Below are 11,843 nucleotides of genomic sequence, written 5' to 3' on the forward strand. Positions count from 1 at the left end.
GTGTATCTTCTCCTACCTGATAATAGCTTCAATATATACAAAAATAAGCTAACAAAATGTCCTATAATCTCGCCAGCCGTTACATGCATTTGACCACGTTGCTAACTCTCTTGGACTACAAAATAGTAGGATAGACTAGGTCATCAACCGTTATACTTGCTAATATATCAATATACAAAGAGAACAATCGTTAGTAAATAATAAGTACTGAGGATCTTTGATCCTGATATATTCTGAAATATGTGCTAAGGATAACTGATTCAGATCTATGCTAAGATAATGCATCCACAACGTACTCACAAACACTTATTTTATTATTTTTCTCGTTTTTATACACTCTAGTAATTTGATGGATTGATGGATGATAACGAATAGTTGTTTTTCATATATATATATATATGTATATATGTATATATGTATATATAATATATATGTATATATGTATATATAATATATATGTATATATATTAAGAAGTATATATGTGTATATATGGTGTGGTTAAAATAAGAAGTGGAGTGTGTCTAAGAAGTGTAAGAAGTAATCTGGTGCGTTAGATATATTGATCTGATGGTGGATATGGAAAGTGTTTATTGTGCAGTGTGTTTTATTAGATTTAACGATGAAAAAAACTTTCTACGCTTCTTAGGAAAAATCTAGTTCTTATTATAACCTTGCTATATATATATATATATATATATATATATATATATATATATATGTATATGAAAAGTTACTAACAGTTTTTTTTTATAATTTAGAATTGGTGTAGAGAAATGTGGACGGAATGCAACACATTTTTAGAAGTTTTATTATCATTTTCCATTTTTGTTTTTCTTTAAGTATAAAAATTGGAGAGTGAATGGTGTAGGGGATGTGAATGCTCTTAGTTGATAAAAACAGATAGTGTCAAGACTTCAAAGTATTCAAAGAATGGTTGATGGTGAGAAGAGTACTCGTGTTGGATGTATTTAAGATTTGTATTGTGAGTTTGTGACTCTTAAGTTTACCAACTATCTGTTTTATTTCAGTTTTAAAGTGTCATGTTTGGAGGAGGACATGTTCGATATCTTCTTTTAGGTTTTTGACTTTTTTCTTATACTAGAGTGAGAAATTATTTACTTATTTGATAGTGAAAAATATTCAGGATAAGAGACAAGTGCTAATTAACGGGTTTAATTATTTATTAACTATTTACAAAATTATACTATCCTATTCTACAACATAAGAAACAAACTGAGACACACGACCTAATTTTTGTAATAAAAAGTAGTATAACAATATATTCCCGATGAAAGCATGACTAAAATCTTAGGAGAGTATTTGGGAGTCACGGTTTTGGCATGTTTTTCATCCGTCCCGGCTTCTAGTTACCGATAATTAGATAAACTTTAAGAAACCATCCATACTTGAACTCATTTCAACTCAATCACTGCTCACATTTGAGTTTCAATTGTCCGAGGCAAAAATGAAGTCCAGAGGTAAAATAGGCGGCAGAGGAGTAATTGGAAGATGGTCTACTCTTGGTTTGCCTGGTGTTTTCATCTTATGCGTATTCGTCTTCCTTTTGGGATTCTTCGGCTCATCTCTATTATCTCAACAGGTCTATCTTTCGTCCATAGTCATGAACTGTATTAAGACTGATATGATCTCATATGATCACTCTATATATTATATAATCTATACTTTATGAATTGTTATCAAATTAATTGTGAGTGATTTATTAACAGGTTGAAACTGAATCTAGTTTACATCCCAAACCTAGGGTACTTCACGAAAAAGAATATGAACCTTTGCCTTCAGGAAAATCCGGTGATGACTTCCTTACGACAATTCCGTTTCAGGTATCCTTAACTACTAGAGAAAAACTCATGCTTCTAAAAAAAATCATACAACAAGAACTCCAATAGATTTCAAATGAATTTCCAAAAAAAAAAAGCTCTAATTTTGCTATAGTATTTCACCAAAATAACGACAACATGATTTTCGTTGGAAAATTCTTACTAGCGTTCCAACAAAATAACTTTCAACTTTTCCGTATTTATTTTGTTGATCATCGATCCAAAAGTTAGACCAAAACGGAACCTGCCTTAAGTTATTAGTGGACGGTCGATGAAAGTACATCATCATATGGGTCATTAGGGTTCCAATGAGGTTATGAGGATAACTAATACAAAAAACTAGTCAAATTATATCTTTTAGTTATGATATGATAAAGGAGATTAGAATAAATCCTAACTACTATATTATTAAGAATCTCACAAGTTTTGGTGCTTAGGTTATTGTTTTTGTAATTATATGATTGATGTTCTTTTTAGGTATTAAGTTGGACACCCCGAGCATTATACTTTCCGGCTTTTGCAACCGCACAACAATGTGAAAGCATAATCAAGATGGCTGAGGTTGAACTCACACCTTCAACCTTGGCTTTACGAGAAGGAGATACAGAAGAAAATACTAAGGGGGTTAGAACCAGGTATTCATATACTATTAATTACATGCCGTATATATATTATCATGTTTCTTATCCTTTGTTTCTCAATAAATGAACCAGTTCTAGTATGTTCATAAGTGCAAATGAGGACAAAACTGGTATCTTGGATCTCATTGAGAAGAAAATTGAAAGGGCAACAATGATCCCACGAAGTCACGGAGAGGTATTCTTTCATTATCATTTCAATAGACTTGTGATAGATAATATTGAAAGAGAGAAGGAGATGCATAATGTATATGCCCCCCCCCCCCCCCCCGGGTATAATATTTAATAGATCGAACGGATTTCTTTTTATACACAGGTGTTACTAATGGATAAGTATAAAAGTAACAAACTAATGAGATTAGTTGATAAAATTGGTGGATCAACTCTTCGCCATTTATACACTCTAATATTTCTTTCTTCATAACTATCATCGCCAACCTGCTCAGTTTTTCTTGGGACATTGTGGACCGTAAATAATATATCAATAACTTCAAGAGCTTGAGTATTATAAAAATAATTGGCTCATAAGAGTTCGGATATTATAATATCGGGATTTTTTAAAAAAATTGTGCTCCAAAAAAATGTGCCAGAGTTAGACGCCCACATTGCCCACCCTCAAAGCTCTCATGATCACAATGACTGGTAAGTCAATTTCAAGGGGTCATGTGTATGATGAAACACGAGATTGACTGCCAACTAAGTAGTTCCAACATTGTCATACACTCATACCATAGTGTTAGTTGACTCAATAAGGGGTATGCAAAGCTCATGATGAAGGGAAGTAGTATGAATGTGTTATATCTTAGAGCTCCAACTGATAAGGATCGATGGAAGCAGTCAAGAGAAGGCAAATCTTAAAAGACAGCACCAACAGTGCTGCATGGAATAAGGCATGAGTGACGAGAAAGTTGACGACTAACTAACGCATGAGTGGATAAGAGCTTGCGCTGGCTGAGACTGGTGATAGTGAAGAGCCCAATCAAATTTGGCACAAATCAAATCAAATTTAACTCAAAGTTCCCAAAACCTTGACCTGCGCATGTAAGAACCCAATCAAATTTGGCACAAATGTTGCAGAGGTGCTTGCAACAATTTTACCATTCACATAAACAAAGATATATCTCTAGAATACACAAATAACAAGGTATTAAACAATGCGTTGAGCAAATCCAATTGTAACCAATGTAGTAGACATCTTGGAGAACCATTTCGACTCATTTAGTATATTAGCTTGATGCAAGAATGTTTTTATTTTCCAGGCATTCAATGTTTTAAGGTATGATATTGGGCAGAGGTATCTTGCACATTATGATACTTTCAACCCTGCTGAATACGGTCCTCAGAAGAGCCAACGGGTACATGACTACTAAACTTTGATCATTAACCATTTGCCTTAAGATTTCACAATGGTAACCGGTGCATGCTTGCTTACAGATGGCTTCTTTCTTGTTATATTTATCTGATGTTGAAGAAGGTGGCGAAACCATGTTTCCATTAGAGGTAAGTTTGTATCGACTGACACTATAACCTAATTAGCTAATCCCCAATTGGGCAATAACTATGAAATGCAGAATGGTGAAAGTAAGAATGCAACTTATGATTACAAAAAGTTTAGTGGTTTGAAAGTAAAACCGCGAAAAGGTGACAGGCTTTTGTTTTATACATTACACCCGAACGGTACTGTTGACTCGGTAAGTTAATCATTTCAACTAGGTGTAATTGTTTAATCTTTTATCATTTCTTTGTGGAAGCTATAATAAAGATTAATGGTTCCTAATGCAGGCAGCACTTCATGGGGGCTGTGATGTAATCAAAGGCCAGAAATGGGTGGCAACCAAATGGATTAGGAATGAAAGTGAATATTACTACTAAAATAAAAATGTTTATAACAACTACTCTTGTTTTTTTAAAGCTTTTATTTAAAGTGGGTTTTTGATATGTTAATTATGCATTTAAAAACTATGATAACTATTATCAAGAGCAATTAGAAAGAATACAAGAGAGTTTTTATAATGTTGTGGTAATATATTCTGTTAACATGTAATATAGCATATTACACACTCATTTTCTAAATTTTATCAATTGTCGTAAAAAGTTTTTGTTGGTACATGATGTCAGTAGTTCAGTGTCTAGTGTCTGTAATCGAGTTAGTAATGAATTGTATTTGTATTAAGCGAAGTTAGCCAACAAGTTCGCTGATATGGGCGAACTTGTTAGATAAGCGAAGTTAGTGACAACTTCGCCTGAACATGCCAGGCGAAGTTGTCGTGTTATATATAGATTAGGTTACGGCTGAGTTAGGTATTAATCAATTTATCAGTTAATCGAGTTGTAACGAGTCAGAGAGTTTGTGTAATCAGTGATCATTGTATCACGTGTTTCCAGTTGCAATACAACGTGTCTTTGTTTATTGTAACGTGTGTTTGATCGTGTTAACGTGTATCGTCTTTCTACGCTCGTAACGTCTTATGTAGGGATTCCGCACCTACGTAGAACGAGATATTCCGTGTCGAGCCGGCTGGGAACCTACAATTGGTATCAGAGCTATTGCTCGTGATTGTGTGGTTCGGGATTATCACGCGGGTGTAGAAATCGTTCCGTTTGACTATTCGCGGGACGAGTTTACCGAGTTTTTGTGTCCTACTCACCTCCCACCATCATAAACAACCCATAACACCTTCGCATACCTCGCAAAATCCAGAAATCAAACCTGCAAAATCATCGTGTTCATCAGGCGAAGTTGCCGTCACTGTTTGTAGGGTTTAGGCGAAGATATAAGGTTAAGCGAAGTTATCCACAACTTCGCCTACCTCTCAAGTTCGCTTATCTCAAGCGAAGTTATCCAGAACTTCGCCTACTTCAAAAGTTCGCTTATCTCAAGCGAATTTTATCTACAACTTCGCCGAATCAGGCGAATTTAAAAAGGGGAGCGAAGTTAAGAATCAGCGAAGTTAAGACTTAAGCGAAGTTATCCACAACTTCGCCTACAGTACTGTTAAGAATAAAATTTTTATTTTTCGAGTTTCTTTGTGTTTCGTGAAAGATGACTTCAATAAATATTACGGAACTGGTGAAGATGGAAGTGGAAGCGGGTTCAGCTACTAAGGCACCGAAGATGCTCAAGGTAACCGATTTTGTGGCGTGGAAGGATCGGTTTGAACAGTATGTTAAATACCAAGATGCTAAGATGTGGGTGTGCATTCAAGATGGATACATTCCACCAACTGCTGAGTGTGAGGGTCGTGATCAGATTAAGAAATACAACAAGATGGAAGAAGAAGAAAAGAAAATGTATGAGGCTGAAAGCAAAGCTCATGCAGCGATAACAATGGCTCTTCCACAAGAGATTCTTCACACCTTCAGGAAGTATAAAAGTGCTAGAGAACTTTAGGAAGCGCTTGAAAGCCGATTTGATGGTAATGTGGGGATTCGTGCATCAAAGATTAAACTACTTAAAACCCAATTCTCGGTGTTCAAGTACTTGAAGAATGAATCACTTGATAATATCATCACTAGATATTATCATCTGATGACAGAACTAAGAAATTATTCCATTTCTTACAAAGAAGATGAGATCGTGGAAAAGCTTCTTGATGCTCTCCCACCGAAATGGGAGATGTACACTGTCTTGATGAGAGAAAACAAAGAGTTTGCCGACTATGACTTGGAAACAGCAGTCAACAAATTACGAACTTTTGAACTTAACATGGTTCGAAAAGAGACACCTACTGATCAGGTTCAGGATCCAGGAATGTATGGTGCAAAAGTTAACTCAAGTTCAAGTTCGAAGTCTGAATCATCTGCTTACTACTCAAAGGGAGAGTCGGGCGCTAACTCAACACATGAAGGACATGTATCTCTCAACATGAATGGTGATGTGTGTTTTGTAGCTGGTGGATCAAATGCTTCTAAACCTCAAGTAACCAAGAGTGGTTTTTCCTCAAGTGTTCCTAACAACAACTACTCAAAGATGCCCATGAGTGTTAAATCTGCTGAACATCAGTTTGCTCTCTATGCATCTTTCATTGCTTCATATGAAAATTACATTAAGGGTAAGATTGTTGATCCTACAACTTTGGACGAAGACTATGATCAGATCGATGCTGATGATCTGGAAGAGATGGATCTGCAGTGGCAGATGGCGATGATTGTGAGAAGGGTTAAGAGGTTTATGAAGAAGACAGGTAGGAAGTTTGTGGGTGAAAGACCAGGGTTTGATAAGTCGAAGGTTAGGTGTTACAACTGTCAACAGAATGGCCACTTTGCGAAGGAGTGCACAAATGAACGTGTAGAACGCAGTCAGACCAGGTCTACACAACAGAGTGGTGGAAGTAATGAGAATAGAGCCATGATATCCAGACAAAACGGGGAGTACAACTGGAATCTGCATATTGAGGAAGTGTTCGAACAGGCCAATTTAACGAACATCGAAACTGCAGGAAGTGAGAAAGTAACTGGAGAAAATGAAGCTTACATGGCAGAAGTGACAGACCAGCTCACCGAGGTAAGTACCAAACTCCCTTGTACGAAATGTAAAAATCTGTCTGAACAATTGACAACTATGACTGATCAGTTTGTTAGTTTGGATGCTCAATTTAAAACATTAAAAGAAGATCATCATTTACTAAAGCTAGAGAAAACAGTTATAAGGTAAAAATAAAAGCTAGTGAGAAAGATATTAGAAGTCTTAAAGCAAATCTAGCTGAAAAAATTCAAGTAATTGATCTTAGCTATGAAGTGTTAGAAGAGAAAACCAAACTAATAGCTGAAAGGGATAAACAGATAGCTGATCACCAGGTGAAAGTGGTGGAACTAAACAGAAAACTTGAGCAATTTAGAAATTCCTCCGCTATACTTGATCACCTCGTTAGTGATCAAGGTTCCCCAGTTAAAAAGGGAGGAATTGGATATCATGAAGTTCCACCACCTTACAATCATAACTATACTTATGATCCTAGTAATCAGAAATCTGTTGATGTTGATTTTGGTCAGACAGTTCCGGTTAAGGTTACTATTAAAGAACCAGAAGTTAGTAAAGGCGAAACAAGTAAGCCTGTTTCGAGTGTTAAGATTTCGGTTCCTAGTCCTGTCTCATCAAACTCGGACAAGTCATCCGAGTCGAGTGAGACAAAAGAAGAGGCAATATTACCAAAACGTGGAGAGGAACATATATCAAATGAAAAGAATTCTCCACTAAACCCGTATGTCCCACCATATGTGAGACAAACGGGCAGTAATGCAGCCTCAACATCTAAAACAACTATTGAAAAGAAAGTTGAACACAGGAGTTGTTTCAGATGTAATCAATTAGGACACCTAATTGCTGATTGCCCTCTGAAGCAGAGATTCAGAGGTATGAGGCCTTCAAAAACTGATAACAGAACTAATAGTAAATACAATAATGGTAAAAATGAAAACTCATCAAAGTTCAGAAATTGGACTAATCCAGGTTTTCAAAGAAAACGATCTCAGTTCTTCCCTGTTAACAACCAAATCTTTAGTAATAAATCATTTAATTCACGATGGTTTGGATGGCCTCATAGTAAATCTACAAGAAGGTATCCTTTTAGGACTTACAGAAATTATTCTGATACTAACTTTGGACAGCCAAAGTACGGGATGTATCGACCCAAAACCAATAGGTCTTGGGTCCCCAGATTTTAATCCTCTGCTTTAATCGTGCAGGAACAGTTGAACAAGGCTGCAAACAATCTATGGGTTGTGGATAGCGGCTGTTCCCGGCACATGACGGGTAACAAGAGTTTGTTACACGAATGGAAACCTGTTCAAGGAGGAAGAGTAAGTTTTGCTGGAGGAAGGGTGTGAAGAGGATATTGCGCTATCTCAAAGGCAAACCTAAGCTGGGGTTGTGGTACACGAAAGGAGGAGACTTAGAGTTGGTCGCCTACACGGATTCTGATTATGGAGGGTGCAATCAGAATCGGAAGTCAACAACAGGTGGATGTCAGTTTCTTGGAGGAAGATTAGTGTCATGGCAGTGCAAGAAGCAGACCTCAGTCGCCATTTCAACCTGTGAAGCAGAATACATGGCAGCATCGAACTGCTTCTCCCAGGTTCTTTGGATTCAACAGCAATTGCGCGATTATGGTCTGAATTTCACTCATACTCCTATTTGCATTGATAACACTGCTGCTATCTCAGTAACTAACAATCCCGTAAAGCATAGCAAAACTAAACATATTGACATCCGTCATCATTTTATACGGGATTGTGCTGAGAAGAAACTGATTGTGCTCGAAAAGGTTGATACGTTAGATAATTTCGTTGACTTGTTTACTAAAGCGTTTGACAAAAATCGTTTTCAAAACCTTGTTGAGCTGACTGGGATGATCAATCCCGAGTAACCGTGTTTTGTGACTTTGTTTAAAAAAAAAAAAAACTCACGTCACTATCGCTTAGAATTATGTCGGTTGCCTCAGTTTGAAGGACATATCTTCGGATATGTTTGGTTCTCATTTCTACTTGTAGAATATGAGGATAGCCATTAACCAGATGATTGACAGTGACCGGGGCGGTTTATGATGTGTTTTTATTCTTTCGCTGAAAATTAGTCGATCATACTTAGTTAGAAGGACACATACTTGTATGTGGTCGGTCCAGCTGATCCATTGGATCTTCAGGATAGCCGTTTACCTGAAAACTTCAATTTGATCGGGGCGATTAAAGTTAAAATTTTTTTTTTCGGGAGATGAAATTATTTTTCAAGTCTACTACTTCGTAAGAAGTTCCTTTACTATGTTTAACAGAAAATTGATCCAACCTTGAAAAGTGATAGATATACTGATTCTGTGTGCTTAACTAGTGAAGTTATTAGGCCTAAAAGACTTTAGAACAGTCATTGTATTTCATGGTAGCTTCTTATGGTGCGTAAAAGTAGAAGTGATACTAACTAAATCTACTCGATTTTACGTGGACACTCCTTAAGAGTTGTGTATGTCTCCATATATATCTTTCCGAATGATAGGCAGAAAAGCGATTACCCAGTCATACACGAGCCCGTGAGTGTTCTGATTCCCGTGAAGATAGCGTGTCAAGAAACTGCAGTGATCCAGATTCGGGACTTGCAGTTGTTTACTACTCTGAAGTTGTGTAAATACTTAAAAAAAAAGGGGTGTGTTATTGAGACATTCTAGAGTTCATAATGTTCATACTTCTCAATCAAGATGTAAGAAAAAGAACGGGATGAAGAGTCTAAAGATCGAAGAGTACTTACTATTTAATCAGACACTACGGGTCGAGGTCAACTCGGGGTGACTTGGGGAAAGCCAAATACGCTTTGAGAATAGATAGGAGGCATCATAATCTCTGAGTTGTTGCCCATTTAATTTTTGAGCTTAATTGAACCTAACCCGTATCACAGAAACGATGAAAACCATTCTAAGTTATTTACCTGCTTACAACCTGTTTCTTTATGTCATAATACAGCTGAACATGGATCTATGTGACAGTCACTTAGTTAGTATGATTCCTGTTCGGATCTTTCTAAAACATGGTAGTCCCTGTCGAGACTGAAATTTGATCCCGTGTACTTTAATTTTTAAAAGTTTTTTCTACTTATGTAGTTGTATGATTTTATACCTGGTTACTTGGTCTTGATCGTATCATTTAAAGCTTTAAAGGTTGTTTTAAAACTTAATTGCAAATTGTTCAAATTATGGGGTTTGTTTTGTAAAGTTCAATATATCGGCGAACTTGTGCATAACTTCGCCTGCAATAGGCGAAGTTATCCATAACTTCGCCGGTATAACTCTGACCCTATATAAAGAAGTTTTAAGGTCAAACTGTTCATTATTTCAAAAACCCAGCGAACTTATCTTCTGAAACCCTAAGCGAACTTATATCTCGACTATTACAGTCGTCCCTGCTGATAGAACATGGCAAAATCGTTGATGCTTTGAAGGAGTTCTTGGCATCTTAGGGGGAGACGAGCTGTAAGGGCGATGAGCTGAGGACTAAGAAGCGAAATGATCGAGACGATGATCCCAATGCATCGAAAGGTGCAGGTGGAGAGTTGCCAAGAACTGAACAAGCTCTTGGGACTTCCACATCTCAGGGGGAGTCAACAAGTGCGGCTGGAGGTACAGGTGATGATGTGGTGGTCGTGGACGTTGAGGAGATGGATGATGAGTTTATAGGTGATGATGATGTATTACCAGTTGATGAGATAGAGAAGATTGGTGCAGAGATTGTTATTGATAATGAGATTGAAGAGGGAGAGATTGTAGAAGAGAATATTGAGCATGAAATTCCGGATGTTGATAAGGAAGATATGAGTAAAGAGATTGGAAGTGATGAGACGGAATGGGAAGAGCAGCCAAGATGGAAAGAAGGCTATGCTCAGTGGTTTGTAAAAACGAAGAAACCGGCGGTCCCTACTATGTTTAAGAAGAGTTACAACATTAGAGGTTATGCTGAATCGAAAAAGGGGATTATATGCTGGATATATGATGAGCAGTTGAGGCTCTTTGTGATTAAGAGATATGATGGTGTTCAGTACTTCAAAAGGCTGTTGAGATCTTTGAATACATTGCCTGAATGTGAAGTGAAGGACTTAGCCAGATTGGGGTTAATAAACAGGAGTGATGATAACATGGCTAGAGTCATTGGAAAGATTGTTTGGAAGGAAAGTATAAAAGAGAAGAAGTTCGAGCTGTTGAAACCACAAAAGGGAAAACTCATTGAAGACAAAGATAGAGGATTGAGAGCAGATGGCAAGCCTTTGATGATTATGAAGTATAAACCGATCCGGTGTCTAAAAGAGGTGCCGATGAAACAAATGCCCAAGGACGTGCTGAAAGATCTGAAGTGGTGGTATGTAGATTGTGAAACAGCTGAAGCAGTTATGGAGGACGAAGATGAACAAGAGCTGCTGAGAGTCTATGATCCGATGCATCTAGTGAACTTGTCTCAAGCTGATCTGCAGGTGCTGAATGAGAAGAAGATATTTTATATTCCTGCTTGGAAAGACGAAGCGAAGAAATATCAAAGAGTTGTTTCGGTATGTGTACGAAAAGGAGTGCATGCTTAAAGATGAAGATACAAGATTGTTGAAGATTACAAGACACGTGTTTGAAGATAAAGATATGAAGCTACTGCCAAGGGGGAGTCTGTTGGTACATGATGTCAGTAGTTCAGTGTCTAGTGTCTGTAATCGAGTTAGTAATGAATTGTATTTGTATTAAGCGAAGTTAGCCAACAAGTTCGCTGATATGGGCGAACTTGTTAGATAAGCGAAGTTAGTGACAACTTCGCCTGAACATGCCAGGCGAAGTTGTCGTGTTATATATAGATTAGGTTACGGCTGAGTTAGGTATTAATCAATTTATCAGTTAATCGAGTTGTAAC

At 37.1% G+C, this 11,843-nt stretch overlaps 1 protein-coding gene across 2 annotated transcripts; it reads left to right on the forward strand.

Moving 5' to 3' along the window:
- The first annotated feature begins 1,681 nt into the window (after positions 1-1,681).
- LOC143586723 (putative prolyl 4-hydroxylase 9) lies at positions 1,682-4,414 on the forward strand. 2 transcript variants are annotated; one of them, XM_077068202.1, is made up of 6 exons: positions 1,682-1,842; positions 2,317-2,474; positions 2,553-2,655; positions 3,737-3,832; positions 3,912-3,977; positions 4,049-4,414. In XM_077068202.1, exons 2-6 carry the CDS (start codon positions 2,392-2,394, stop codon positions 4,175-4,177), a joined length of 477 nt encoding a protein of 158 aa, XP_076924317.1. In that variant the 5' UTR covers positions 1,682-1,842; positions 2,317-2,391; the 3' UTR covers positions 4,178-4,414. The 2 variants fall into 2 exon arrangements, with proteins under 2 accessions (XP_076924317.1, XP_076924318.1); XM_077068203.1 differs by lacking the exon at positions 1,682-1,842 and having other exon boundaries at positions 2,247-2,474.
- The last annotated feature ends 7,429 nt before the right edge of the window (positions 4,415-11,843 follow it).

This window comes from Bidens hawaiensis, unplaced genomic scaffold, assembly GCF_021521415.1.
Source record: "Bidens hawaiensis isolate Kalapana, Puna unplaced genomic scaffold, B.hawaiensis_p1.1 tig00034783_1, whole genome shotgun sequence".
NCBI classification, from domain to species: domain Eukaryota; kingdom Viridiplantae; phylum Streptophyta; class Magnoliopsida; order Asterales; family Asteraceae; genus Bidens; species Bidens hawaiensis.